This window comes from Saccostrea cucullata, unplaced genomic scaffold (assembly GCF_032062105.1).
Source record: "Saccostrea cucullata isolate Sc308-1 unplaced genomic scaffold, CSIRO_AGI_Scuc_v1 ctg93, whole genome shotgun sequence".
Taxonomy (NCBI): Eukaryota; Metazoa; Mollusca; class Bivalvia; order Ostreida; family Ostreidae; genus Saccostrea; species Saccostrea cuccullata.
In genome coordinates this window covers 433,834-461,625 of record NW_026935164.1, presented here as the reverse complement: position 1 = coordinate 461,625, position 27,792 = coordinate 433,834, and the positions used below count along the sequence as shown (strand labels likewise).

The window sequence follows — 27,792 nt, the reverse complement described above, 5'->3', positions numbered from 1 at the left end:
GATCCATTTGGTTAGGAAAGATGAAACTAATGTGGAAGCATCCTTAGGTAGTGTAGATTCAAGTTTGTTCAAATCATGACCCCCATGGTAGGGCGGGGCCACAATGGCTGATCAAATTTTTGCATAGGAATATAAAGGAAAAAATCTTCTCGAGAACAGAAAAGTTTTGTCGAATTGACATGTAATTAAGCATCTGCAAGTAGCGAAGATTTAAATTTATTCAAAAATTGCTGGGGGGGGGGGGGGGTCACAATGGGAGATCGAGTAATGTATAGGAAAAAATCTTTAAAAATCTTCTTTTCAAGTATGTCAAACAAATCCCCCTCATCCAACAAGTAAGCTTTTCAATAATAAGCTGATTTTGGTTTTTTAACTAGCCCATGTGTTCAGGTGAGCGATGTGGCCCATGGGCCTCTTGTTAATATATACCTGTATACAAATAAACATGTGTCTAGAAAATTTTATGTTATTAAACAGTACATTTAAATTAAGTAAAATAAATACAATACAGATGTATAAGTGTTCAATAATTAGTCATTTGTGTTCATATTTTGTATGTATACTTCACTAATTAAGCTTTTTTAAATGACATAAATGTCAATGACCTTGTGACCTTGACTGTGACCTATATGCTACAAGTAGCTTTTTCTAACTTTTGCCATAACATTTTGAACCATGAAAAATACAGACTTCATATTTGGTATGCATTCTTCACTAATTAAGCTTTTTCAAATGATAGGTCAATGACCTTTTGACCTTGACTGTGGCCTATATGCTAAATATATATTTTTTTCTAACTTTCACCATAAGTTTTGAACTATAAAAAATGCAGACTTCATATTTGGCATGCATATTCCAGTAATTAAGCTTTTTTAAATGACACCAAGGTCATTGGCCTTTTAACTTTGACTGTGACGTATATGCTAAAAATAGCTTTTGCAAATTTCGCCATAACTTTGAAATGTAAGAGATAGAGACTTCATATTTGGTATGCATACTTCATTAATTAAGCTCTTTCACTTGACACCAAGGTCAATGACCTTGTGGCCTTGACTGTGACCTATATGCTCAAAATATCTTTATTGATCTTTGTTGTCACCGAGTGCATACTGTTTCACAAACACATCTTGTCTGTATATGCTTTATGTATATGTAGTATATTTAATAAAAACTTAGATTGCTAGGACCCCACCCTCTCTTTTTCAATCCAGTTTGCCTCCCCAATGTAAAATAATTGCAATTAATACCCCTGTTTGTATAGACTCTGTAAATATTTTAAAAAGGTTTCTGATCTTTTCACTCCAACCTGCTGTCCTTGACTTGCTAACATGCACTTTTTGAAATATTGCCTGCGGCCCTGCGTGTAAGGTCTCTGTTTATGCTGTTCTTATTGAACTTTTAAAAAAATGGAAACTTTTATGCCAAACTTTGATGTCAAATTTTATTTTTGATCTTTTAGAAATGTTATTTAGTATTTATTTTTCACAACCTTTTTTTCATTATCCAAAAGTTCAAAATAAGGAAAACATGTCATAATTTTATACAGGATGCTGTGTTCTTGGAACTGACTGCACTTGATGATGATTTACCGGAGCATGACGAGATTTTTACGGTCCGTCTGTTAGCTCCTGATAATTCTGCCAAGCTTGGGACACCGATACAGAAAACTGTCATCATCACGGCCAATGATTCTCCTAGTGGACTGATGCAGATCAATGTTAGACATACAACGTAAGTTAAGTATACTGTATGTCTCATCTGCCAATAAAAACAAATGTTCACATTACTTCCACATCAGCCAAAATAACCACTCAAAAAATGAACCCCAACAATACCTAGGTTAACTTTATGAAGTCAGATATTGATGTCAACATTGATGGTGGTGTTGGGGAGGAGGCTTTAAAAAAAATCTTGTTTTGTGATAATTTTGTAAAACAAAAATTAAGGGAGCTCACTATTACAACATTTATCAATTTTATCATAATGTCTTAGATAAAATGTAACTTTGTAAAATGTTATCTGAAACTGGTTTTAAACTTTTTAAAAAGAATTTAGAGCAACATTTTTATGCTAGCAATTTTAAAAAAAAAAACATTCATTTTGCAAGATTTTACAATCAATTAACTGAAGTTTACGGCCTTACTCGTAAGTTCTTTTTTAAAACGGGCCTCTTGTGTGTTACATTCATGTTATGTGCTGTTCTATGTAGGAATAACACAATATCAGTGGAGGAAAACATTGGTCAGATTTTCTTTGATGTCACAAGATCCCAGGGTTCAGATGGTATGGTGACCGTTGATATGGCCACCCAGCCTGACACCGCAGTCATCAACACTGACCCTAAACACGTGACTCTGTCCCCACTGGAAACAGTGATTACCTCACAGGTCACAGGTTGGCATAGTTTCTATAGCAATGACACATTACACCTGGTGATGCTGACATCTTACAGAGCGGGAGAACTGAATTCTGGGATTGGAAGTGCAGGAAATGACTCGTCAATTAGTGTAGACCGCTTCCTATACTCAACTCTGTTTAAATGGCAGGGACAATTGGTGCCAGTGCAAGTGAGCTCATTGTTGAATGACTATTCCTTTTATTCACCGTTAAATTCTGATAATGCATAGAATTACTTTAACCTTATTTCCTTATCAGACAGTAGAAACAGATGTTGCTATGGCTGCCACCACATTTTCCATAGGGCTATCCACCTTTCTTGTGATTTGTAACTTTGGCAATGTCAGAAGATATGAGACAAAATCCAGACTGTACAGAGTCAACCACGACTCTTCTCTACTTGTGGTAAGTAACAATAAATTCCATTAACATCTTTCTTCATATAATTTTTTAGTGTGTCAGTTTATTATTTTTAAGATTTTTTATGACAGCTGCAGGAATTTCTGACAAAGGGAGCTACAGACGTAGAGTACTTCAGCAGTGGCTCTGACCATTTCCTTGTTCTGACTAACTCTCGTGACAACAATGGTGAGACCTTGATGAATGTCGATGTTTACAAATGGGACAACGCAACCCGACTGTTTACACCATCCCCATGGCAACGTCTAGAGAACCAGGGAGCATCTGCTGTAGCTGTGGTCAAAATAGAGGGGGTGGTCTATATGGCTATCGCTAACAACTACAACTCTAAACTGAAAACTTACACAGTACAGTAAGAGTCCTTAGAGATCAATGGAAAAATACCAAAAAAAATATTATAAATAAAACTTGAAATAATTTTTAAAGAAATATCTGTAAACAAATCTTACTTTTGTTGGGAACAAAAATCACAATGTTGTACATATTTTCTCTGGCCCATCAAAAGACTGACCTAAGTTTGTTTTCTTTTTCACAGTTCAGTTGTGTATAAGTTTGGAAATGATCAGAAATTCTCGGAGCACCAAAGAATTGAAACACATGGAGCGACAGATGCTAACTTTATACAGATTCATTCACTGACCCTGCTGGTGTTTGCCAGTAACCGTGGTGATATTGTCAGTAGCCCTCAGACCTCTACTGTGTATCGCTGGGACTCGACAGCACAGACGTTCTTCAGACACACAGACATACAGACAAACCGAGTCAATAAAATCTCTCCTTTCTTTGGCACAGATCAGACAGGTAAGAGTTGTGGATGCTTATATAGATGAAAAGACTTTCTTATCCCAGAAATGTCTACTAAACCATTCTTTAGATATTTTATTAGACATTAATATCATGCATATATTTAAAATTTTAAACTATACAGTGTCTTATTTGAAAATAAAACTTTCTTCATTTCTTTGAAAAAAATTGCAAAAAAATTGCTAAAAATATTTAAAAGCAAATGTTGGTCCTTTAATGCTAAAACCATAGCTTAATAGATATTTCTCAAAGAACTGTTAAATAAAATTTTGGTGTGGCATTCCTCCTTAGATGCATTTTGCCTTAACATGGATGTAAGAACCAGTAAACAGTAATAAAAACAGTTATCCCTGACTATTGCTAAATATGTATGTGTATATTTTAGGATATTTGGCAGTTGCTAACACGATTGGAAATTCTGCCATCTATGCCTGGGACATTCAGAATCAAAGATTTGACTCTGTCTGGACTGGTCCCCCCGCGATACAGCTGTACCCCGTTATCGTTACTCAGTCAGTGGGGTCCTTTGTCATGATGCCCAGGGTAGAGGCAGACCCCAAGGCCAACTGTACGATATACCACCTTATCAAGGTCACCAACAGCGATTTCTCACCAAGGTAAGTATTCAAGTATCAAATGTACTGCAGTCAAACCTCATTATGTGGAACTCAATAGGACCAAGAAAAGAAAAACTTTTTAAAAGGTATAGGTGTTTGGGACTTGTAAATCAGTTCATCATATCCATGGCAATTAAGTAAGAGATGCTGTGTATGCAGTGACATGTTTTTGAGAATTTCATGATCTTTGATCACCAGTGCTCCTTTTTAGAACAATTGCTACATCTTATTGACCAGAACTTGTTATTTTTTTTTTACTTTTGCTTAAACTGCTTGACATTGATAAAAGGGGTTAATGTTATAATATGAAAAACATGAGTGATTACTGATGTGTCTGACAATAGAGTTTGTCCAACTTTGCAGATAAATGCAAGACATTGTTAAAGGTTAGAAGGAACCAAAGTATCACTATATAAATTATTTATAAGTTACCCAATCAGTGTTCTTATTACCTGAGTCTCTTGGCAGGGGGAGCATTTGTTTCTTTTAAATTTATTTTTGTCTATTCATCATGAATTATTTAGGGTAAAGAGTCTGTTCACATGCCAATTAAGCCCTTATCTCTGATACTATTGAATACTAGTATTCCTTTTTTTAAACTTTCATCTTATAGAGGCAGAAAAATTAAATTTTTGAATAAACAAATTGTTCTACTTTGAGGTTTTAGGAATAGGATAAAAACCTTAGATTTGAAGCAAGTTTTGAATATCATCTTTTTTCCTGCACGCAGAATTTTGACTGGTAAATACATGCAGTAGTTGCACTGGCACCAATTGTCCCTGCCATCTAAACAGAGTAGTAATAGAGCATAATTATGTTCTTTCAGATTAATAACCTTGACCTTTGAACCAGGTCAGAGAATGATTAGCACCAGTGTGGAAATTCTTGAGGATTTTGTGCCAGAAAACACTGAGACCTTCTTTGTCACACTCACCAACCCGACCGGGGGTGCCACCATAGGACCGAAAAATAAAATCACAGTCAATATACTCTCCAATGACAATGCTCATGGAATTATAGAGTTTGCAGAGGTAACTCTAGCACCTTTTGTTTCTGAAGACAAGTTATGTATAAGAATATTAAAGCATAAAAAATCTTTTCTACACTGTATGATCCAATGATTAAAGACATTTTTCTACCCCCGTTCTGAAAGAGAAGGGGGTATACTGTTTTACTGTAAGTTGTGTGTCTGTCTATGTGTCCATATGTCTGTGTGTCTGTCCTTAGCAAATTTTCATCACAGTTTTCTCAGCAACTCCTTGTTGCAGATGCATGAAAGTATAACACTTTCTTTGTTGAGGCATGCCATATGGTGGGATTCATTTTCATTTGAATCTGATGTCAACTTCCTGATCAAGCCTGTGTCTTTTCTGTTTATCCCTGTGTCTGTCTGTAACTGAACTTGTGTACATTCACATCAGAGAGTATATTCACATCTGAGCAGTGGTAATACTAGTGAGCATTGCATGGTTCAAGAAATTACAATCAATGCAGCTTTAGATTATTTTATAACCATATCCCTTATTTGCAAATCCTCTTACACCTCAGAAAGCAGTTGAACGAAACTTTTACTAATCTTTATTATATATTTGTTATATAATACAGGATTTTTGCATCCCTGATATGAACACAGGCACACAACCTGTATCACACACCCTGTATCAGCAACCTTTATCACACCCTTTATTACACCTTTCAGGGACATCTCTGTATACTTTTCATACGGAGTATCTTGGATCTGTTGATTATCATATTCAATATGTTGTTTTCATTTGAACACAGAAGGAGCCTAATAACTAACGTCACATAAGCATTAAACGACGTCACAATGTAAACTATTTTCAAATATATGATGAAAACAACAATATATGGCAAAATTTGCATTACACCCCATATCAACTCTCAACCAATATCAGCCCTCTGGCCTTTGACCCTCGGACTAATATGGGAGTCTCGGGTTTGATACAGATTTTGCCATGCATTATTCTCTATTTATCACATCACTCTAATGTTACTTATGACATTAAAAAAAATCTGTTGCCCTATTTTGTAGGATTCAAGGGAGTTAACTGTACAAGAACTGGACCATAAGGACAGTGTTATACAGCTTAATGTGGTCAGACAGCAGGGGTTCTTTGGCCGGGTTGTGGTGGCATGGTCAGCATCTGGTGACCAGAGTGGGTTGAGTGATATCACTCCACTTTCTGGGCAGGTTAGTGTTCAATTGGATTTCAGCATGTTTGTGTAACTTTTATTCTTGAATGTTTTAGATACTGTATTTACTGCAAACGAGAAATAATTTCTCTGTAGCCAACAGCTGCTGATGAACATTTAGCCGACTGTATTTTGCTGCTTGCAGGTGTGATGTTCAGGGTTTTAGATGCACTTAATTCTCTTGTAAAAGAATTTAATAACAAGTTACTGAACAAGGCACAAAAATTTTACTTCCTTCTATTTTATCCACCCATGCCTCTTCGATATAATTGATTTAGCCATCATAATGAAATTATTTAATTTATTTTAATTTTTAATTGGAAATTCTATCAAATTATTAGGTAAAGGTGTAAATTAAAAACCAAAAGGCCCAGATAATGTTTCAATGCTATACTAATTAATTTATCTTCAGTGTTTTTATAATCGAATTGTTTTTTCAATTCTCTGAGTTTTCATCTCAGTAGCTATGTGTGTGGTACAAATCTTTGCCATATCTTTTTTTTTTTGTGAAAGATCTTGTTTTGATGCTTGCAATTAAAATTAAATAATTGATTAGGCCAGATAAGATTAAATTTTAGATTTAGATTTTAGATGCTTCTAGTGTGTTTCACTGTACCAGTCAAGGTTTCAGATGCTGCAATATCAGAGAAGAAATGACCATGTTGAAGTTTTTGTAGCAGGTCTTATTTCCAAGTAACTAAGTCCTGACTAAACATGCATGGAATGATAATTCTAAGGATGCACACTACCAGGCTTGCTTTGGATACTGGATATGACCTATATTTTCCAGATGAGTGATTTGATATAGGTTTTTGGAGCATTTCTATTACCAAGAAACTATCAGGCCCGTCTGAACTAAACATGGATGAGGCATCAAGGGACAAACACTTTCAAATTGGCTTAAAATGCTAGGGGGATTTGAATTACATTTTTAAGATGTGTAGTTAGTTTAAAATTTTTGGATGAGATCATTCCAAATTACTGCAAGCCTTATCAGATATCAAAATTGCATAGATGCTGCATCTTTGGATGTACATAGAGGATATTCAATGTTTTGTAGTTGAATATGGAATTTATTTCACGAGTGGGACAGGATTTTTTGATATTTTCATGAGTGTGAAGCACTCGTGAAAATATCAAAAAATCCTGTCCCACTTGTGAATTAAATTCCATATTCAACTACAAAACATTGAATTGTCTGTTTATTACATTTTGAAAAAAGTTTCTTCGATTTTTCCTTTGCCCGTCTTTTTGTAATACAGTCATAGGCTACATGATGTCATAGTTGAGCGGTTGGGACGTCATAGGTAAGTGAGGTGAAAACATTGTAAACATGGATTTATTAACATATTTTGGGTTTTATTCTCTGTCAGAATGATTTATTTATTTATTTATTTCTATCTTATATCAGGTCAAGGAAGATTTTTACAACACTCTCCATTATGGGAACGAAAATCTCGAGTTTTACCACACTTTTGATATTTGTCACACTGTGACAGGATATCATTTTGATATCCTTTCACACTGTGACTGGATATCATTTTTATTCAATGAATAAAGTACAGTATTTCACTGGTAAAAGTGTAATAAATAACTTTATGACATTTGTACCCATGATATACTGTAATTTATTCATTGAATAAAAATGATATCCTGTCACAGTGTGAAAGGATATCAAAATGATATCCTGTCACGGTGTGACGAATATCAGAAGTGCGGGAAAACTCGAGATTTCCCTTCCCATAATGAAGATTGTTGTAAAAAAAACTTCCTTGACATAATATAAGGTAGATGGAAATAAATAAATCATTCTGACAGCGAATAAAACTGTCAAAATTACCAAAAATATGTTGCTAAATCCATGTTTACAGTGTTTTCACCTCACTTAGCTATGACGTCTCAACCGCTCAACTATGACTTCATGTAGCCTATCACTGTATTACAAAAAGGCAGAGGCAAAGGAAAAATCAAAGATTTTTGCTTAAAAATGTAATAAACAGAAAATTCAATGTTTTGTAGTCGAATATGGAATTTATTTCACTCGTGAGACAGGATTTTTTGATATATTCACTCGTGCTTCGCACTCGTGAAAATATCAAAAATCCTGTCCCACTCGTGAAATAAATTCCATATTCAACAACAAAACATCGAATATCCTCTATACATTATTAGCTCACCTGAGCCGAAGGCTCAAGTGAGCTTTTCTGATCAAAATTTGTCCGTCGTCTGTCGTCGTCGTCGTCGTCGTTGTCGTCGGCGTCGGCGTAAACTTTTCACATTTTCATCTTCTTCTCAAGAACCACTAGGCCAATTTCAACCAAACTTGGCACAAAGTATCCTTGGGTGAAGGGGAATCAAGTTTGTTCAAATGAAGGGCCACGCCCCCTTCCAAGGGGAGATAATTATGAATTTGTGAAAAATTTATGGCATTTTTAAAAAATTTTCTTCTCCAGAACCGCTGGGCCAGGAAAGATGAAACACATGTGGAAGCATCCTCAGGTAGTGTAGATTCAAGTTTGTTCAAATCATGACCCCCGGGGCAAGGGTGGGGCCAAAATGGCCGACCCAAGTTTTACATAGGAATATATAGGAAAAATCTTTTAAAATCTTCTTCTCCAGTACCACTGGGCCAGGAAAGATGAAACTCATGTGGAATCATCCTCAGGTAGTGTGGATTCAAGTTTGTTCAAATCATGACCCCCAGGGCAAGGGTGGGGCCAAAATGGCCGACCGAAGTTTTACATAGGAATATATAGGAAAAATCTTTAAAAATCTTTTTCTCCAGAACCACTGGGCCAGGAAAGATGAAACTCATGTGGAATCATCCTCAGGTAGAGCAGATTTCAGTTTGTTCAAATCATGACCCCCCGGGGCAAAGGTGGGGCCAAAATGGCCGACCCAAGTCTTACATAGGAATATATAGGAAAAATCTTTAAAAATCTTCTTCTCCAGAACCACTGGACCAGGAAAGATGAAACTCATGTGGAATCATCCTCAGGTAGAGCAGATTTCAGTTTGTTCAAATCATGACCCCCCGGGGCAAAGGTGGGGCCAAAATGGCCGACCCAAGTTTTACATAGGAATATATAGGAAAAATCTTTAAAAATCTTCTTCTCCAGAACCACTGGACCAGGAAAGATGAAACTCATGTGGAATCATCCTCAGGTAGTGTAGATTCAAGTTTGGTCAAATCATGATCCCTGTGGCAAGGGTGGGGCCAAAATGGCCGACCCTAGTTTTACATAGGAATATATAAGAAAAATCTTCTTCTCCAGAACCACTAGGACAGGAAAGATGAAACTCATGTGGAATCATCCTCAGGTAGTGTAGATTCAAGTTTGTTCAAATCATGACCCCTGTGGCAAGGGTGGGGCCAAAATGGCCGTCCCAAGTTTTACATAGAAATATATAGGAAAAATCTTTAAAAATCTTCTTCTCAAGAACCACTGGGCCAGGAGAGATGAAACTCATGTGGAATCATCCTCAGGTAGAGTAGATTCAAGTTTGTTCAAATCATGACCCCCGGGGCTAGGGTGGGGCCAAAATGGCCGACCCAAGTTTTATATAGGGATATATAGAGAAACCTTTTAAAATCTTCTTTTCAAGTACTTCAAAGCTATGACTTGTGATATTTATATAGAATCATCCTCAGGTAGTGTAGATTCTAGTTTGTTCAAATGATGAACGCCTGGGGGGGGGGGGGGGGGGGTGGAGTAAATTTAAGCCTGATGTGCTCAGGTGAGCGCTGTGGCCCCTGGGCCTCTTGTTAGTATAAAGTGTCACTTGTCTTTCTTAAAGACATTTGATTTAATGTATAGTGAGGTATTTAATGTATAGTGCCATAATTATGATAAAACATTCAAATTTGACACAATATACAATAATGGTATTGCATCTCCTAAGACACCAAAAGCGAGGGACCACAATTCTTTGAATTTGCTTCTTTTCTCTGGCATTAGCCAAGTGCTCAAGTGGGCAATGTGGCTAATGGATCTTGTTTTATTGTCTTGCAAAAATTTTGCTTAATGTAATATTTATCATGTTATAAGTTATTCTCAGCTATTTCATCAATTTATTAATTAGCTCATCTTTAAGTCTGCTATGAAAATGGAATATAATTATGGGAAATTATATTACCTCACCATTTCACATATTTGCATCTTGAATTAAAAAGTGCAATTATAAAGTTTTTTGTTGGTATCCATGAGTACTAAATAGACAATTTTGCTTGCCAAAGTGGTTTCAATATCAAACATTAAAGATGTCAATTTTCATCAATAAATGGTATGTTTCAGGTGGAGTTTGCCAATAAACAGTCTGTGGCCACGATATCCTTGACAATTCTTAACGATAACCTGGCAGAACTTCCAGAGGTCACTTACATCAGGCTGGTCAAGGTCACTGAGTCGGGGTCAATGCTGGATGGCAAAGGGGCACAACTTGGTAATTCAATCTGTATATCATGACACATAACAAAGACAATATTCAATACACAAAAATATTGGGAAAAATCATGCTTTAGTCATCATGAACACATTAATTTGTCATACCAGTATTACCTTAAGCTTTGCAAGCATATTTTTTCAGTACAAATGCATAGTTTCAGAATTTCAAATTCTTAAATATTTAACATATTTTTGCTTAGGACCAAACAATGTGGCTAAAGTGATTGTTCAGGCCAATGACTCGCCATACGGAGTGGTGCTGTGGGAAAAACAAAGTCTGACTGTGGATGAACCAGAGGGATCCGACCAATCACAGACTCTGTACATCATCAGAGAGCAGGGCATGATGGGAGATCTTCAAGTCCTCTACCAGTAATGACATCAATAAAAAAGTCTATTAAAACTCAGTTCCTGACATATTGGTTCATTCTGCAGTTTTGTATTTGGTAATACAAAGAATTAAAATGTCTGCATTCTGTTTTGATTGTAGAACAGCTCCAGACTTTGGGGTGTCTGTAGACAACCAGGCTATTTCTGGCCTGGACTTCGTCAGTCAGAAAGCCATAGCAGTTCTACAAGAGAATGTCACAAAGGTGGCTGTCACTGTTGTTATCAAACAGGTTAGAAATATTACAAATAACATTCTGCATTTCCTGACTGGAACTGTTTAAATATATCTGTACAGAACTGGGCTTTTTATACCCCCCGCAAACAAAGTTTGGGGGGTATACAGGAATCACCTTGTCTGTCTGTCTGTCTGTCTGTCCGTCCGTCTGTCTGTGCAAACGTGAATCTACTACTCCACACAAAGATTGTCCATATCTTTTGACTCATGGAGGAAGTTCAAGGTCACTGGAAGAAAAAATTCTAATTCTACTCCACACAAAGATTGCCCATGACTTAAGGATGTGTAATGACCTTGACCCAAGGTCATTTGGGGAAGTTCAAGGTCACTGGAAGAAAAAATTTCTTAATTCGTGTCCGGTAATGGATAAACCTGGTGTCCACACAAAGATCCATAACCTAAGGGTGTGTCATGACCTTTCATTTGGGGAAGTTTAAGGATAAAAAAAATTCCTGTCCGGTCCATATCTTTCTTATGGATAAACTTGGTAGTTCTAATTTCACACAAAGATTGCTCCATGACCTAAGGGTGTGTCATGACCTTGACAAGGTCATTTGGGGAAGTTCAAGGTCACTGGAAGAAAAATTCATAATTTGTGTCTGGTCCATATCTTTCTTATGGATAAACATGGTAAGTTCTCATTTCACACAATGATTGCTCACTACCTAAGGATGTGTCATGACTTTGGGTCAAGGTCATTTGGGGAAGTTCAAGGTCACTGGAAGAAAAATTTCATAATTCGTGTCCGGTCCATATCTTTCTTATGGATAAAACTGGTCGGTTCTAATTTCACACAAAGATTGCTTATAACCTAAGGGTGTGTCATGATCTTGACCCAAGGTCATTTGGGGAAGTTTAAGGTCACTTGAAGAAAAAATTCATAATTCATGTGCGGTCCATATCTTTCTTATGGATAAACTTGGTAGTTCTCATTTCACACAAAGATTCCTCTTGACCTAAGGATATGTCATGACCTTGGGTCAAGGTCATATGGGGAAGTTCAAGGTCACTGGAAGAAAAATTTCAAATTCGTGTGTGGTCCATATCTTTCTTATGGATAAACATGGTAAGTTCTCATTTCACACAATGATTGCTCACTACCTAAGGATGTGTCATGACTTTGGGTCAAGGTCATTTGGGGAAGTTCAAGGTCACTGGAAGAAAAATTTTATAATTTGTGTCCGGTCCATATCTTTCTTTATTATGGAAAAACTTGAATCTACTACTTCACACAAACATTGCTTATGACATAAGGTTGTGTCATGACTTTGAACCAAGGTCATTTATGCAAGTTCAAGGTCACTGACAGAAAATGTTCATAATTCGTGTCTGGTCCGTATATTTAGTCTAATTTTTTTATTAGGCTGAGCCTTCATTTCATTTATAAAAAATATAATGAGCAATTACATTTGCACTAAAAATGTTTTAGCATTTCTCTCTTCTCTTAGATCCATAAAATATTCATGATTTAGCACTTCTGAAAACCCTGCGGGGGGTATTTTGTCCCATTTGGACAATTCTAGTAGATATATACATTCTTTTTTATAGGATGATTTCCCTGAAGCAGAGGAGTCCTTCCTGTTAAACATTACTGAGGTGAAGGTTATGGGGATAACTCCCCCTCCTGGTGCAGAACCTAGTGTCAAAGTTCCAGGAAACATTCTCAGAGTCAGCATCACGGAAAATGATGGCATCAGGGGAATAGTGCAGTTTAATGTCACCACGGTAGTCTTTTTACTGAAGTTGACAATTTGAGATTTCTTCAAACACATATTAAAGTTTAAGATCAGGTAGTCACCCATGTTACACAGTGTTAAGAGCTTTTCCTCAGGAATCGTGGAATAAGTAATTAGTCTGTATGGCACAAGTTTCATACCCACTGCAGACATGCATGGAGAAACTTTTTTTTTTTTGTTTTAAAAAATCAATTAAAATAAAAAATCAGGATTAGAGATCTTAGTCAAAGCACTAAAAATATTTCAACATGCATGGGATGCATTTCATGAACATATGAGCTATATATATTATTACAGTAACTAGTGTTTATTGTATTGGAGACCATTACAGTTGTTTCCCAAATGCCCCCACCCCCACCCCCACCCCGCCACCTTCCCCCTTCTGGTGCATCTCATTCACCAGTGTATAATGTAAAACTATAAAGGATCCATAGATTGAAGTAGATAGAAGTAGAAAAAAAGAAGAATAATGGTGGTAATAAAGAAACAATTTGAATCTAAAACATTTAGTTCCCAAACTTTGTTTGGGGAGCATAATTATCCATGAATATTTTTCATTGTTCTACCAATTACAGGTCCAAGAGCCTTTCCTGTATCCTGGGTATAGTATAACAGTGTAAAGAAACCCATAGTTTGAAGAATAGCCAAGCATTCTTACCTCAAACTTTATGGGACTAAGAAAAATCTTTGAGATATACCCAGAGGTTCGAGATGCTTAGGGTACATAAAGAATTATTGATTTTGACTTCCAGTGAAAAATATCCATGGAATTCAAAGCATCAATTTTCAAGATACATAAGTTCCACTGTGCAAAATATTTATAAATGAAAACCTAATAAGATGATAAATGAAGCTATGTTGCCAAAAGCAAGATAAATAGGATGATCAGGCTTCAACAGAATACATGTAATTAACTTAGTACCCTGTTAAAAGTCTTCAAGTTGATTCTTTTAACCCTTCCCCCCCCTCCCATTTGTAATACTCCCCATAGAGACAAAAAAACACAAACAAACTTTTGTCAAGAAATATGAAAATAACAACTTCCCCCCCCCCCCCCATCCCCATTTCCTTTTTTATATTTAAGAAATTTATTATTAATTTTTAGCCAAAGGCTCCTTTTCTGATCAAAATTTGTCCGTTGTCTGTCGTCGTCGTTGTTGTTGTCGTTGTCGTTGTTGTCATTAACTTTTCACATTTTCGACTTCTTCTCAAGAACCACAAAAAAAACACAAACAAACTTTTGTCAAGAAATATGAAAATAACAACCTGAGTCATGTTTGAATGAGTAAAATGAACAAGTTTCACTGAAATATATAGTTTTTCTTCTTCTCAAGATTTTCCAGGAAAGATTTGGGAAGCATCCTGGGGTAGTGTATAAATTTGTTCATACACAAATCGCTTTACATAGAAATATATAGAAGGGAAAATTATTTGTGGAAGCATCCTTGGGTAGTGTAGATATTAAATTGATGGTTACAGAAAGGTTGAATTTTAACTTCGAAATATATTTCTTTAAAAATCTTCTTCTCAAAAATTGCAAAGCCATATCATTTCTTAATATTTAAATTTGAAATTTATTATTAATTTTTACATAGAAATATCTAGCTTTAAAAATCTTCTTCTCTGGAATAGCAAAGGCATGAATGATCTATTTTTATGGAAGCATCTTCAGGTAGTGGAGATTCAATATTGTCCAAATCATGACCCCTGGGGGTAGGGCGGGGCCACAATGGCCGATCAAAGTTTTACATAAAAATATAAAGGAAAATTCTTTTAAAATCTTCTTCTCTGGAATAGCAAAGGCATGAATGATCATATTTTTATGGAAGCATCCTCAGGTAATGGACATTCAAGTTTGTTCAAATCATGACCCCTGGGGGTAGGGCGGGGCCATGACATGGAATCCAAATTTTACATAGAAACATGTAGAAAAAATCTTTTAAAATCTTCTTTTCAAAAATAGCAAAGCCATGATTAGTCCTGTTCATATGGAAGCATTCTCAGGTAGTGTAGATTCAGTTTTGTTCGAATCATGATCCCTCGGGGTAGGGCAGGGCCAATGTAAGTTCAAATGTAAAGGGCAATTAAGCTACAGGTAGTCAAAGAAATACCGGTATGCAAGTATCCTTAGTTAGTGTAGATTCAAGTTTGTTCAAATCATACCCTCTCCCTTTTAAGGATTGTTTGGGACCACTATTGGGTTTCAACTTTTCAATAATAGAATGATTTATGCTTTTTTCCTAGTCCCATAGCTCAGGTGAGCGATGTGGCCCATGGGCCTCTTGTTTGTTTGTATCATCTGCCCTTAAGGAATTTAAAAAAAAATAGTCTCATGAGTATTTAAACTAGGTGTTTTGTTTAAATGAGCAAGAGTTCTTCCAAAATTTTGAAAATTTATGGAACCTAAAACACAGGTTCTTAGTTAGAGTTGGGCTCTATTTTGATCGTACTGGTATATTGGAAAGTTAACCCTGCTGTAAGAGAATTAATTTATTTATGTAAATTGTGTAATTATTGAAACTTCAAAGATAAATTAAATCATACAATTTTTAGCTCACCTGAGCCGAAGGCTCAAGTGAGCTTTTCTGATCACATTTTGTCCGTCGTCCGTCCGTCTGCAAACTTTTCACATTTTTCTTCTTCTCAAGAACCAATGGGCCAATTTTAACCAAACTTGGTACAAAGCATCCTTGGGTGAAGGGGAGTTTGTTGTTAAATCAGGGCCCCTCCAAGGGGATAATCAAGAAAAGACAAAAATAGGGTGGGGTCACTAAAAGATCTTCTTCTCAAGAACCACTGGGCCAGGAAAGCTGAAACTTATGTGGAAGCATCCTTGGGTAGTATATATGAAATATATATGACCCCCAGGGGTAAAATTCCAAGTTTTACATAGAAATATATAAAACAAATCTTTAAAAATCTTATTCTCAAGAACCACCTGGTCAAGAAAGCTGAAACTTATTCGGAAGCATCCTTGGGTAGTGTAGATATTAAATTGTTAAAATCATGACCCCCGGGGGTAAGGCGGGGCCACAATAGGGAATCCAAGTTTTACATAGAAATATATAGAACAAATCTTTAAAAATCTTCTTCTCAAGAACCACTGGGACAGGAAGGCTGAAACTTATATGGAAGTATCCTTGGGTAGTGTAGATATTAAGTTGTTAAAATCATGACCCCCGGGGGTAGGGCGGGGCCACAATAAGAAATCCAAATTTTACATAGAAATATATAGAACAAATCTTTAAAAATCTTCTTCTCAAGAACCACTGGGCCAGGAAAGCTGAAACTTATGTGGAAGCATCCTTGGGTAGTGTGGATATTAAATTCTTAAAATCATGACCCCCAGGGGTAGGGCGGGGTCACAATAGGGAATCCATGTTTTACATAGAAATATATAAAACCAATCTTTAAAAATCTTCTTCTCAAGAACCATTGGACCAGGAAAGCTGAAACTTATATGGAAGCATCCTGCGGTAGTGTAGATTCTAAAGTTTTAAAATCATAAAAGGGAAGGGGGTAGTGGGGCATGATAGGTATAGCAAGAGGGGGAATCTGGTAAAGAACTGCATCACCCAAGTTACTCAGGTGAGCAATGTGGCCCATGGGCCTCTTGTTTATATTTATAATATAAAAAGTACTTTTATAGATTTTAATAATCATGTAGACTTGTAAGTATATGTAATAAAGAAGAAAATAAGGCAAAAATGCATATTTACATAAAATGATATACAAATATGGACTCTTTTAGTGTTGAATATGGTTTGTTATTCATCAGAAAAATATCAATATTGACCTCAGCTTCGCCTCTCTCAATATTGATATTTTTCTGGTGAATAACAAACCATATTCAACACCAAAAGAGTCCATAATTGTTTTATTATATGAGTAAACTCAGGTGACCTTTGAATAAATTCATCCATTGAAGGCGTTGTGACGACGTGCATTTTGCGTTAACATTTGAACATTTTCAGCTTTTTCTTGCAAAATAAACAAAAATTTGGCCTAAAGCATCTATGGGTGAAGGGGAACAAAAATTATGAATTTCATGATCCCTGCCCCCCTGGGGCCTGAGGGGTGGGGCCAAAACCACTAAAACTAATGCAATCTTTAAAAATCTTCTTCTATGTGTCAAGACGTCAAAGTGTTTATGAAATCAAATGAGTCCTCTACCAAAATTGTGAAATTTCTCTCTGCTCCTGGGTATTAAATAAACTAACTAAGTGCATAGTTATGCAGCTGTTGCAAAATTGTGATTTGTTTACCCCACGTTCTTTGAGGTTTTGATTGTGAAAATACATTATTTCTTTGAAAATCTTCTTCTCTGCTCCTGGGTATTAAATAAACCAACTAAGCACATACTTATGATGAATATGCCCACAATTGTGAATTTTATGGCCCCAGGGTCACATTGTTTGAGGTTTTGATTATATAGTGAAAATACATGAATTCTTTGAAAATCTTCTTCTCTGCTCCTGGGTATCAAATAAACTAACTAAGTGCATAGTTATGATGAGCAAGAGTGCTTCTACCAAAATTGTGAATTTGTTTGGCCCCAGGGTCAGGGGTTCTGGTGTTAATACTGATTATATAGTGAAAATTTTTTCTCTGCTCCTGGGTATTAAATAAATTTTTTATGATGAGCAAATTTACCAAAATTGTGAATTTTATGGCCCCAGGGTCAGGGGTTCTGGTGTAAGGGCGGGGCTCTATTGATTATACAGTGAAAATACATGAATTCTTTGAAAATCATCTTTTCTGCTCCTGGGTATTAAATAAACTAACTAAGTGCATAGTTATGATGAGCAAGAGTGCCTCTGCCAAAATAATGAATTTTATGGCCCCAGGGTCAGGGGTTCTGGTGTTAGGGTGGGACATATTGATTATATAGTGAAAATACATGAATTCTTTGAAAATCTTCTTCACTGCTCCTAGGAATTAAATAAACTAACTAAGTACATAGTTATAATGAGCAAGAATGCCTCTTCCAAAATTGTGAATTTTATAGCCCCAGGGCAGGGGTTCTAGTATATATATATTATATAGTGAAAATACATTAAATCTTTGAAAATTTTCTTCTCTGCTCCAGGGTATTAAGCAGATGAACTACCTATATAGTTATGCTGGACAAGGGCCCGGATCTTCCAGAATTGTGAATTTCAAGGCCCCAGGGTCAGGGGTACCATAGAAGGGGGGGCTGTACTTATATACTGAAAATGAATGAATGGTTTGAAATCTGCTCCTTGGTATTAATCAAATATCAAGGCCTAAGGGTCAGGGGTTCATGTGTGGTAGGGGCACTACTGATTATTGCTGAATATTACTGATTATATACCCTTACCCTGCATATGGGTAAATAGCCAAATATATGCTAAGTGTATTGTTATGATGATCAACCTCTTTCAAAATTGTGAATGCCATAGTATCTGGCTTAATTGTTAAAACATGAATCAAATTCAATCACTGGAAAGTTGTTGCATAATGCTCAGGTGACCTATAAGGCCCATGGGCCTCTTGTATTATATAGTCCGGATTTGAATTAATAAGACATTGAAGGCTGCATGACGACACCATTTTCAATTGCGAATTTGCATCGTTGAAAATAAACAAAATGTCCAGATTACAGATTGTAATCTCCGTGATTTCCTTTCCGAGTTTCGCTATGTGTAAGACGTCCAAGTGTTTATAAATAATCCTACGATAGGTTTGTCTAACACTATTCCTGCTTAGATATCATAGCTCGCTGCAGCCGTTGCAACTATTGTTTACAACATTCTTTGAGGTTTTGATTGTGACATCACAATGCCGTTGCACGCGGAGTGACCCTCCGGTGAATACGGCCACAATTGTTTACAACATTGTTTGAGGTTTTGATTGTGTCGTCACAATGCCGTTGCACGCGCAGTGACCCTTGGGTTAATACGGCCTAAAATCCAGTGAATATGTAGTGTTATGAACTGTTTGCATTTGTATAGATTATATAGGGACTATAAATAGACTATATAATAAAAATAATTATCTGACTATTTGCTGATGCCTAAGCATCAACTTACTTATTTTATTGTTTATCTGTGGGTCCTTGTCAGAGTTGGATTTATAAACTCATTTATCTAGTTTAGGCTCTTGGTCCATTTTTTTGTAAAAGTTCGCTCACTTTGTTCAATTAAAATAATGTTTTAAAGTTGTGGAGAGATCAGTTGACCCAGAGATAGTAACTTTATAGAAAGCATGTTTAAAAATGTATTATTTTGCACCCATTAACCAGAGAAAACATTTTCCTTTTTTATATCACAAGAACCCAATATATACATGCATTATAAAATGCTTTAATATTACGAAATATTAATGTAAACCCAATATATATATGCATTATAAAATGCTTTAATATTATGAAATATTAATGTATTTTTCATTTTTCAAGCACTCTCAGAATCCTTCAAAGTCCAAACCAAATACACCCTCAATCTTTGAAAGTGTTCAACAAGTTTTTAAAAGGTTTGTAAACTAACTAAATATTTTCGATTTTTATTCAGAACATTGAGGGTAGAATTGATACATATGAAGAATATGGACAAAACAGCACTGTAAAGCTGAGGGTCAGTCGCAGTGTTGGTTTCCTTGGAGATGTGACCTTGACCTGGCAGGCGGAGCCAAGGGAGGCAAGCATCCTTGATTTTTGGCCATCCAGTGGTACAGTTAGTTTAAAGAATGAGGAGGCACATACTGATATCATCATTTATATTTTGGATGACACAATAAATGAACCCATGGAGGTAATTAAGTTAAAAAAGGCAGTATTGTAAATGTCCACCTTATGAATTAATCATTTTTGTTGCGATCAGCTTTTACTTATTTTTGATTTGATATTCTTCGAAAAACCTTACCAAAATTAAGGGGCATCTCCTTTCCAACTTTTTAGTTTACCTGAGCTGAAATGTTAAATGAGCTTTTCTGATTGAAAATTGTGTGGAGTCCATCTCTTTGTGTATAAATTTTTCACATTTTAAACTTCTCAAGACCTACTGGGCTAATTTCATTCAAACTTGGCACAATGTGTCGTTGACTCTAGGGGATGATTCAAGTTTGTATAATTGAAGAGCCACACCCTCTCTTCAGGGAAGATATAACTTAAAATGTGTGATAATCTGGTCAGATATTTTAACAATTTTTTCTAGGACCACAATGAGTGGTCTTTTTTTTCAAAGGAATATTTAGGAGAAATGTCGAAAAATCTTATTCTTAAGAACAGCAAAGCCATGCTCACTCGTATTGATATATAGGGGATTATTTTTTAATATTTAGGGAAATTCAAAAAGTTTCTTTAAAAAAAAAATTTTGAAAACAGCATGTTTCAAGTTACTTAGGTGAACATTACTGTATAGCAGGTTAAAATCGCGGTCGGAAAAGATCGCGATTTGTACAGTTTTCAACAAATCGTTTGAATTCGCGGAAAAGGAAAAACCAAAAATTTCTTAAACAGCTTGCAAGCATTTTTCTGTAGGTATATATTGTGTGAAGTGTTATTTCCCGTCTCTATAGAATATTACGAAAGTCTGTAATGTATATGAGCTGTATATCGCGCATATCAGACAGAAAAGTAAAGTCTATATATTGTGTCGATTTTGATCCCGATTGAATAATAATGAAACACCGGACTGATCCCGATTTGAAGTCAAAATAATGCTACGCATTTAATTTTTGTTTATTTCCGGGTCCAAATCAGAAAAAAAAAATTATACCGTAGTAAAAATGTTGAACTTTTAGTCATATAATTGAAATTAATTAATTGTCGTTACCCTGTTTACTAAGTAAATGCCTTGATTAGAGGTAATGACTGAGTGATACGCACGGGTGAAATTAAACAAACATGTTTTATTAAATAATTACATCTCACTTCTACTAGATGGCAAAATTAATCTTAAGCTATAGAAATGAATTAAACAATTAATAAGCTTTTAAAATCGCAACAACTACGTGTTTGTAATTGATCCAGGCACTCACATAATTATAAAGACAGTCTACATCTAATCACAGAAAATAATAAAATTTCAATTTATCTTTATAAAACGTTTTAAGAATTATTCACTGTATGTTGAATTCGCGGAATTTCTTTTCCCGCGAATATAGCGAAAATTAACTCCGCGAGTTAATTTCCTGCTGTACAGTATGGCTCATGGACCTCTAGTTAAAAAAATGTTAACCATACACTAGTATTTTCATCTAATGATGTCAGTATATTAATCACTCATTTTATTGTAGACATTTGATGTGAAGCTGTTGAGTGTTAGCAGTGGTTTATCACAATTAGGATCCATGACATCAGTAAGGATAGCCATTTTAAAAAACGATTCTCCAACCGGACTGTTCCAATTTTCACAGCCTGAGGTAAAACAAGCCAGAATTGCATTGCATGAAAATTAGACCCACTCATTTCATAGTTTATTTTTAGATTTGAACTTTAACACAGAAAATATAAATACTTAATGAAACTTCTTTGAAAGAAGCAATAAAACATGCATAGCACAAAAATACCATAGATTTTCAAATGTGAGAAAACTTGAGGATTTTTAAAAAACTTTTACAGGTGAGAGTGAAGGAGTCAGCTAGTCCCTCTGATCCGGAAGGGGAGACCACTCTTACTGTGGAGCGGATACAGGGAAGTGATGGGGTCGTCAATGTACAATGGAGACTCAATGCTGAAGCCTTTAATGACTTTCTGGAACCAAGAGCTGGAAAATTGCAGTTTGCTCATGTACATAGTTTTGGTCATCATTAACCATCAGATTATTACTTATATGTAAAGTTTAAATGACACAGATGTCTGATGTCTTATTCTGGTATTGAAGTAAACAAAAAAACAAGAACGTGAAAGAGAATCTAATAAGAATAACTTTAAAATGTGTTGTTTTATTATGATAATAATGATATATTCCTGTAGGGAGAGAAGACAAAGACTATAACCTTAAGAACCAAACAGGATTCTACACTAGAAGGCGAGGAGAGATTCCGAGTGTCTTTGATCTCAGCTGACAACAGTGCTGACATATCCCCCACACTGGGAGACAGCACGGTTGTAATAGAGGCAGACCCAGGGGCCAGGGGCACCATCAGTATCCTTCCAGAGTACAGAACTGTGTACATTGGGGAGCCCTTAGAATCCAGTCCATCTTATGATGGTCAGGTCAAGGTCGCGATCACCCGTGGCCTTGGTATCTATGGCAGTGTCAGTGTGACTTGGTCTTTGATCCCCAGAGCCACCACAGCTTTCCATCAAGTAGAGGGAATAGTTAGCATGGCTGACCTTCAACAAACCACATTTATCACACTACAGGTTTGACAAAGTCTAGTCCTGTTAATTCAGACCTACTCTCCCAATTTTACAAAATCTTGTCTCAAAGATCTCAATATATGGACAAATTGATTGAAAACTACAGAAAACATTATTTTTGGGGTAGGCAGGTCTGTAAATTAAATATTTCACATTATTTCAAATCAATCATCTATTGCTCTTAGCAGTAGTTTTTTTTTAATTATGTAAATGATTATGGATGGTGAAAAACTACTCATAAGAAATGTGTTGCACACAATATGAACTCAGAAAGTTTGACAAAATACAATCAAGTAACATTTATTGGTGTATTTTCTGTGTAGGCTATTGATGACACGGTTCCTGAGAAGAGAACCACATACACACTCCACTTGACGTCTGCCACAGGAGGAGCCACTGTCTCTCCCGATCCATCTGCCATCATGGCCAGTGTTGTCTTCGTTGCCAGTGACTACCCACACGGAAGATTCCAGTTTAATGTCCCCCAGCTTACCGCCATCACAGAAGACATAAGTCAGGTAGGATGGACTGCCTCATTCATAATGTATCCTAATGGTTCATCTTATACCAATACTAGATGGCAATGATTCGAATATTACAAGAATTAAAAGATGGTGGCAAGGACATGTACAAAAGCTTCTTAAAATCAGATGTGAATATTTACATGTAATCAAAGTATTGAACCCTTTATCAAATTTTCATATATGAAATCCCTTGATTTTGTACAGTGCATATGACTGATTCTATTTATAGTTCATTTGTTTATAATTTTTAGGTGACCATTTCTGTAACCAGGACAGAAGGAACTGACAATCAGGTGTTGGTCAGTTATACCACCACACAGGGAACTGCCCAGGGTTACACGGATTTTTACCCAGCAACCAACACCTTGACCTTCCAGCAGGGTCAGACGATACGGACCATTGATATACGGATTATACAGGATGATCTTCCCGAGGGGCCCGAGGAATTCTATGTAAATCTGACGTCTGCTAGACTGGTGAACCCTGGGTAGGAAGAAAAAGGCTTTGCATTTCTACATACATCATTTTCACAATATCTCCACACTTAATTAGCATGTTATATTTTTAAAAAAAGATTTTAATGTGATTGTGTTGATTTTTTTTTTCATTTCTTCTGTGTTAAGGCCAGTCATTTTGTTTCAGATTAAGCTGATAAGAGCATAAGTTACACTGCAATTGAGGCAAAAGCCTATCTTTTCCTTACCTAAATAAATATAAAGTCAAAACTTAATGTTTTTTTTGTTGCAATTTTGTAGCAAAAACAACTATAGTGAGGTGGGTGGTCTCCAGCTTGACATGAGGCCAGGTCTGGGAGAGCTGGATGTAAAGACCATTCTGATAGACAAGAATGACAATGCTGAGGGCACAATACAGTTTGATGTGGAAGGAGGCAACCTCAGGGGTGAGCAGTTAAGAAAAGGGGATTTTAATTGCTCGAGTCATGAGTTAACTGCCCATCCACAAGCTGGATGTCAAATTGCTGCATATTTTTTTTTTTCACTGAAAAATGTGCAAGTCAGGCACTTTTATTCTCTAGTGGGGCTAAATAGCTTAGTTGTTTTTGTGATAACAAAATTCAACTGGACTTTTACATCCATATATGCAATGAATTTAATTATATTCAAAGCTGAATCCTTAATAGTCCAATAGACTTCAATAGAATTCAGCATATATGACTACATGTTTGTCTTGATCTAAATCTTACTGATTCTCCATGATTTCAGTACCTGAGGAGTCAGGTGTAGCTCAGATCCCACTGAGAAGAGAAGGAGGGAACTACGGAGACATAGAAATAATGTACTCTGTACACAACATCACTGCAGAACAGGGAGTGGACTATGTTGTCAGTGGTAACAAGGTTACCATGGCAAATGGCAGTAGGAACACCACCATTGATATCACCATAAGGGATGATTCAGACATGGAGTTTGAGGAGACATTTGAAGTTAGACTGCTCTCTGTGTTAGGTACTGGTTCTAACCTCCAGAGCTGAAATTCAACTTTAAAGCTTTGTTTTTATGATTTTTTGTATGCTAAAAAGAATATGAAGGGGAACAAAAGACAGATAAGCGAGCAAAATTTATCCTTTATTTAAACAGGTCACACAGAATCTATCGCTTTATGAAGCTGGGGCAACACACAAAAAAATCATATTCTCTCAAGATCTCAATTATCTGTGCATTATCACACTTTCCTATCCATGAAATCTTCAACTTGTTCATTAATGTAAACTGAATTCATTAAATGAGCATTTTGTGAATCAGGAGATGATCATTGCATTTTCTTGAAAATTCTCAAGTAGATAGTGAAGTAAAACTTTGTTTCTGACTTACAACAGGTGGAGCCAGGTTAGGAAACCCAAACAAAACACTGGTAACCATTCTCAAGTCAGATTTTCCCAATGGAAACTTTGGATTCAAGTCTCCCCTGAAGTTTAGATTTCCAAATCCAGAGAGACTGATTCAGCAGACTGTAACCATAGAGAGAAAAGGGGGACTAGAGGGGCAACAGACCGTGAGTAAAACCTATATTTAGCAGTGGATGTTTATAATTCTCACAACCTGTTTTCTTGTTAATAAAGGTGAAGTAAAACTTATTTTCCACAAATTAATGCATCAAAACATTATGAACTTTGATTTTATTCATTTTCATAAATACATACATGTATTTAGCTTTTAAAATAGAAATCAGATTGAAATGTTTTATGAATCTTATCAACTTAGGTGTACTGGAGAATTATGGGCCCAAATAACCCTCTGCAAGTCTTAGAAGCAACCAATGACATCAGTATGGTGTCTGGAAATCGAGAGGTCACCTCGGGGTCACTGGTGTGGAGAAGTGGAGAGAATGTGGAGAAGTCTTTTGTTCTGGATCTGAAGCCCTTCTCCTCCTGGGAGGTGGAGAAATCCTTTGTGGTGGAGATATATAACGTACAGGGAAGTCCCCCAGGAACAGGAAACGGAGAAATCAGCACCTCCGCCGGAAAGATAACTATTATAGTACGTCCTCATGTGTTCTGTTCATGATAGTTGTAATGGGGTCTGTCCCTCTACATGTAGCCATCTATCTGTCCTTTCCTCAGCACTTAAATGTGTAACATTTTGGTATATTTCAATCTTTCAACTACTTCATATTTACTTCATAGATTAAGGATACCTAGAAAATACACACTTTTTAGTTTCCATTAGTCAAAAATCTAGGTCAAAGTAAAGGATAGTTACATACACCATTAGACTTCATAATCTACAAGATTTATTGGAAAATTCATACTGGCTGATAAAAGGGAAGGACACTTAATTTTTATGCCCCCCTTCGAAGAAGGGAGGGCATATTGCTTTGCTGCTGTCTGTCGGTCCACTTAGTTTCCGTTCATTTTATTCGCAACCGTTGCACATGCTGAAATGAAATTTGGTATACAGATATATCACATAAATATCTAGTTCAAGTTCTGTTTTGGGTACGATCGCACCATTTTTGACAGAGTTATGCCCCTTGGACTTAGAAAAAATTTCAATTATTTGCAGTTTCCGTTCATTTTCTTTGCAGAGGTTGCACATACTGAAATGAAATTTGGTATACAGATTTATCAGATAGATATCTAGGTCAATTTCTGTTTTGAGTACAATCACACCATTTTTGACAGAGTTATGTCCCTTGGACTTATTAAAATTCCAATTATTTGCAGTTTCTGTTCATTTTCTTCGCAGCCGTTGCACATACTGAAATGAAATTTGGTATACAGATATATCACATAAATATCTAGGTCAGCTTTTGTTTTGGTTATGATCGCACCATTTTTGACAGAGTTATGCCCCTTGAACTTAAAAAAATTCCAATTATTTGCAGTCTCCATTCATTTTCTTCGCAACCGTTGTACATACTGAAATGAAATTTAATATACAGATTTATCATATGAATATCTAGGCCAAGTTCTGTTTTGGGTACGATTGCACCGTTTTTGACAGAGTTATGCCCCTTTGACTTAGAAAAAATTCCAATTATTTGCAGTTTCCGTTCATTTTCTTTGCAGAGGTTGCACATACTGAAATGAAATTTGGTATACAGATTTATCAGATAAATATCTAGGTCATGTTCTGTTTTGGGTACAATCACACCATTTTTAGTTCACCTGAGCCGAAGGCTCAAGTGAGCTTTTCTGATCACATTTTGTCCGGCTTCCGTCTGTCCGTCTATCTGTTTGTTCGTCTGTCCGTCTGTCTGTCTGTAAACTTTTCACATTTTCGACTTCTTCTCAAGAACCCTGGGCCAATTTCAACCAAACTTGCCACAAAGTATCCTTGGGTGAAGGGGATTCAAGTTTGTTCAAATGAAGGGCCACGCCCTTATTCAAGGGGAGATAATTGGGAATTAATGAAAATTTAGTGGTATATTTTAAAAATCTTCTTCTAGTGAAGAACCACTGTGCCAGGAAAGATGAAACTTATGGGGAAACATCCTCAGGTAGTGTAGATTCAAGTTTGTTCAAATCATGACCCCCGGGGGTAGGGCGGGGCCAAAATGGCCGACCAAAGTTTTACATAGAAATATATAGGAAAATTCTTTAAAAATCTTCTTCTCAAGAATGACAAAGCCATAATTCATCATATTTATATGGGAGCATGCTCATGTAGTGTAGATTCAAGTTTGTTCAAATCATGACCCCCCGGGTAAGGGCGGGGCCAAAATGGCCGATCAAAGTTTTAGATAGAAATATATAGGAAAATTCTTTAAAAATCTTCTTCTCAAGAATGACAAAGCCATAATTCATCATATTTATATGGAAACATGCTCAGGTAGTGTAGATTCAAGTTTGTTCAAATCATGACCCCTGGGGGTAGGGCGGGGCCAAAATGGCCGACCAAAGTTTTAGATAGAAATATATAGGAAAATTCTTTAAAAATCTTCTTCTCAAGAATGACAAAGCCATTATTCATCATATTTATATGGAAGCATGTTCAGGTAGTGTAGATTCAATTTTGTTCAAATCATGACCCCCGGGGGTAGATTTTGGCCGACCAAAGTTTTACATAGAAATATATAGGAAAATTCTTTAAAAATCTTCTCAAGAATGACAAAGCCATAATTCATCATATATATATATGGAAGCATGCTCAGGTAGTGTAGATTCAAGTTTGTTCAAATCATGACCCCCGGGGGTAGGGCGGGGCCAAAATGGCCGACCA

The 27,792-nt window shown here is 36.1% G+C and overlaps 1 protein-coding gene across 1 annotated transcript in view; it reads left to right on the top strand.

The window, feature by feature from the left end:
* Positions 1-27,792, top strand: part of LOC134242054 (adhesion G-protein coupled receptor V1-like) — a 138,204-nt gene that overhangs the window by 43,933 nt on the left and 66,479 nt on the right. The window contains exons 51-72 of the mRNA XM_062724074.1: positions 1,547-1,731; positions 2,210-2,567; positions 2,656-2,802; positions 2,889-3,169; positions 3,353-3,618; positions 4,007-4,238; positions 5,065-5,269; positions 6,292-6,450; positions 10,748-10,895; positions 11,098-11,269; positions 11,388-11,517; positions 13,071-13,247; positions 19,792-20,031; positions 21,518-21,643; positions 21,843-22,010; positions 22,197-22,589; positions 22,910-23,104; positions 23,362-23,597; positions 23,866-24,011; positions 24,334-24,576; positions 24,948-25,123; positions 25,333-25,608. Coding sequence (XP_062580058.1) covers positions 1,547-1,731; positions 2,210-2,567; positions 2,656-2,802; positions 2,889-3,169; positions 3,353-3,618; positions 4,007-4,238; positions 5,065-5,269; positions 6,292-6,450; positions 10,748-10,895; positions 11,098-11,269; positions 11,388-11,517; positions 13,071-13,247; positions 19,792-20,031; positions 21,518-21,643; positions 21,843-22,010; positions 22,197-22,589; positions 22,910-23,104; positions 23,362-23,597; positions 23,866-24,011; positions 24,334-24,576; positions 24,948-25,123; positions 25,333-25,608 — 4,659 coding nt within the window. The remainder of the gene's footprint in view (positions 1-1,546; positions 1,732-2,209; positions 2,568-2,655; positions 2,803-2,888; positions 3,170-3,352; positions 3,619-4,006; positions 4,239-5,064; positions 5,270-6,291; positions 6,451-10,747; positions 10,896-11,097; positions 11,270-11,387; positions 11,518-13,070; positions 13,248-19,791; positions 20,032-21,517; positions 21,644-21,842; positions 22,011-22,196; positions 22,590-22,909; positions 23,105-23,361; positions 23,598-23,865; positions 24,012-24,333; positions 24,577-24,947; positions 25,124-25,332; positions 25,609-27,792) is intronic.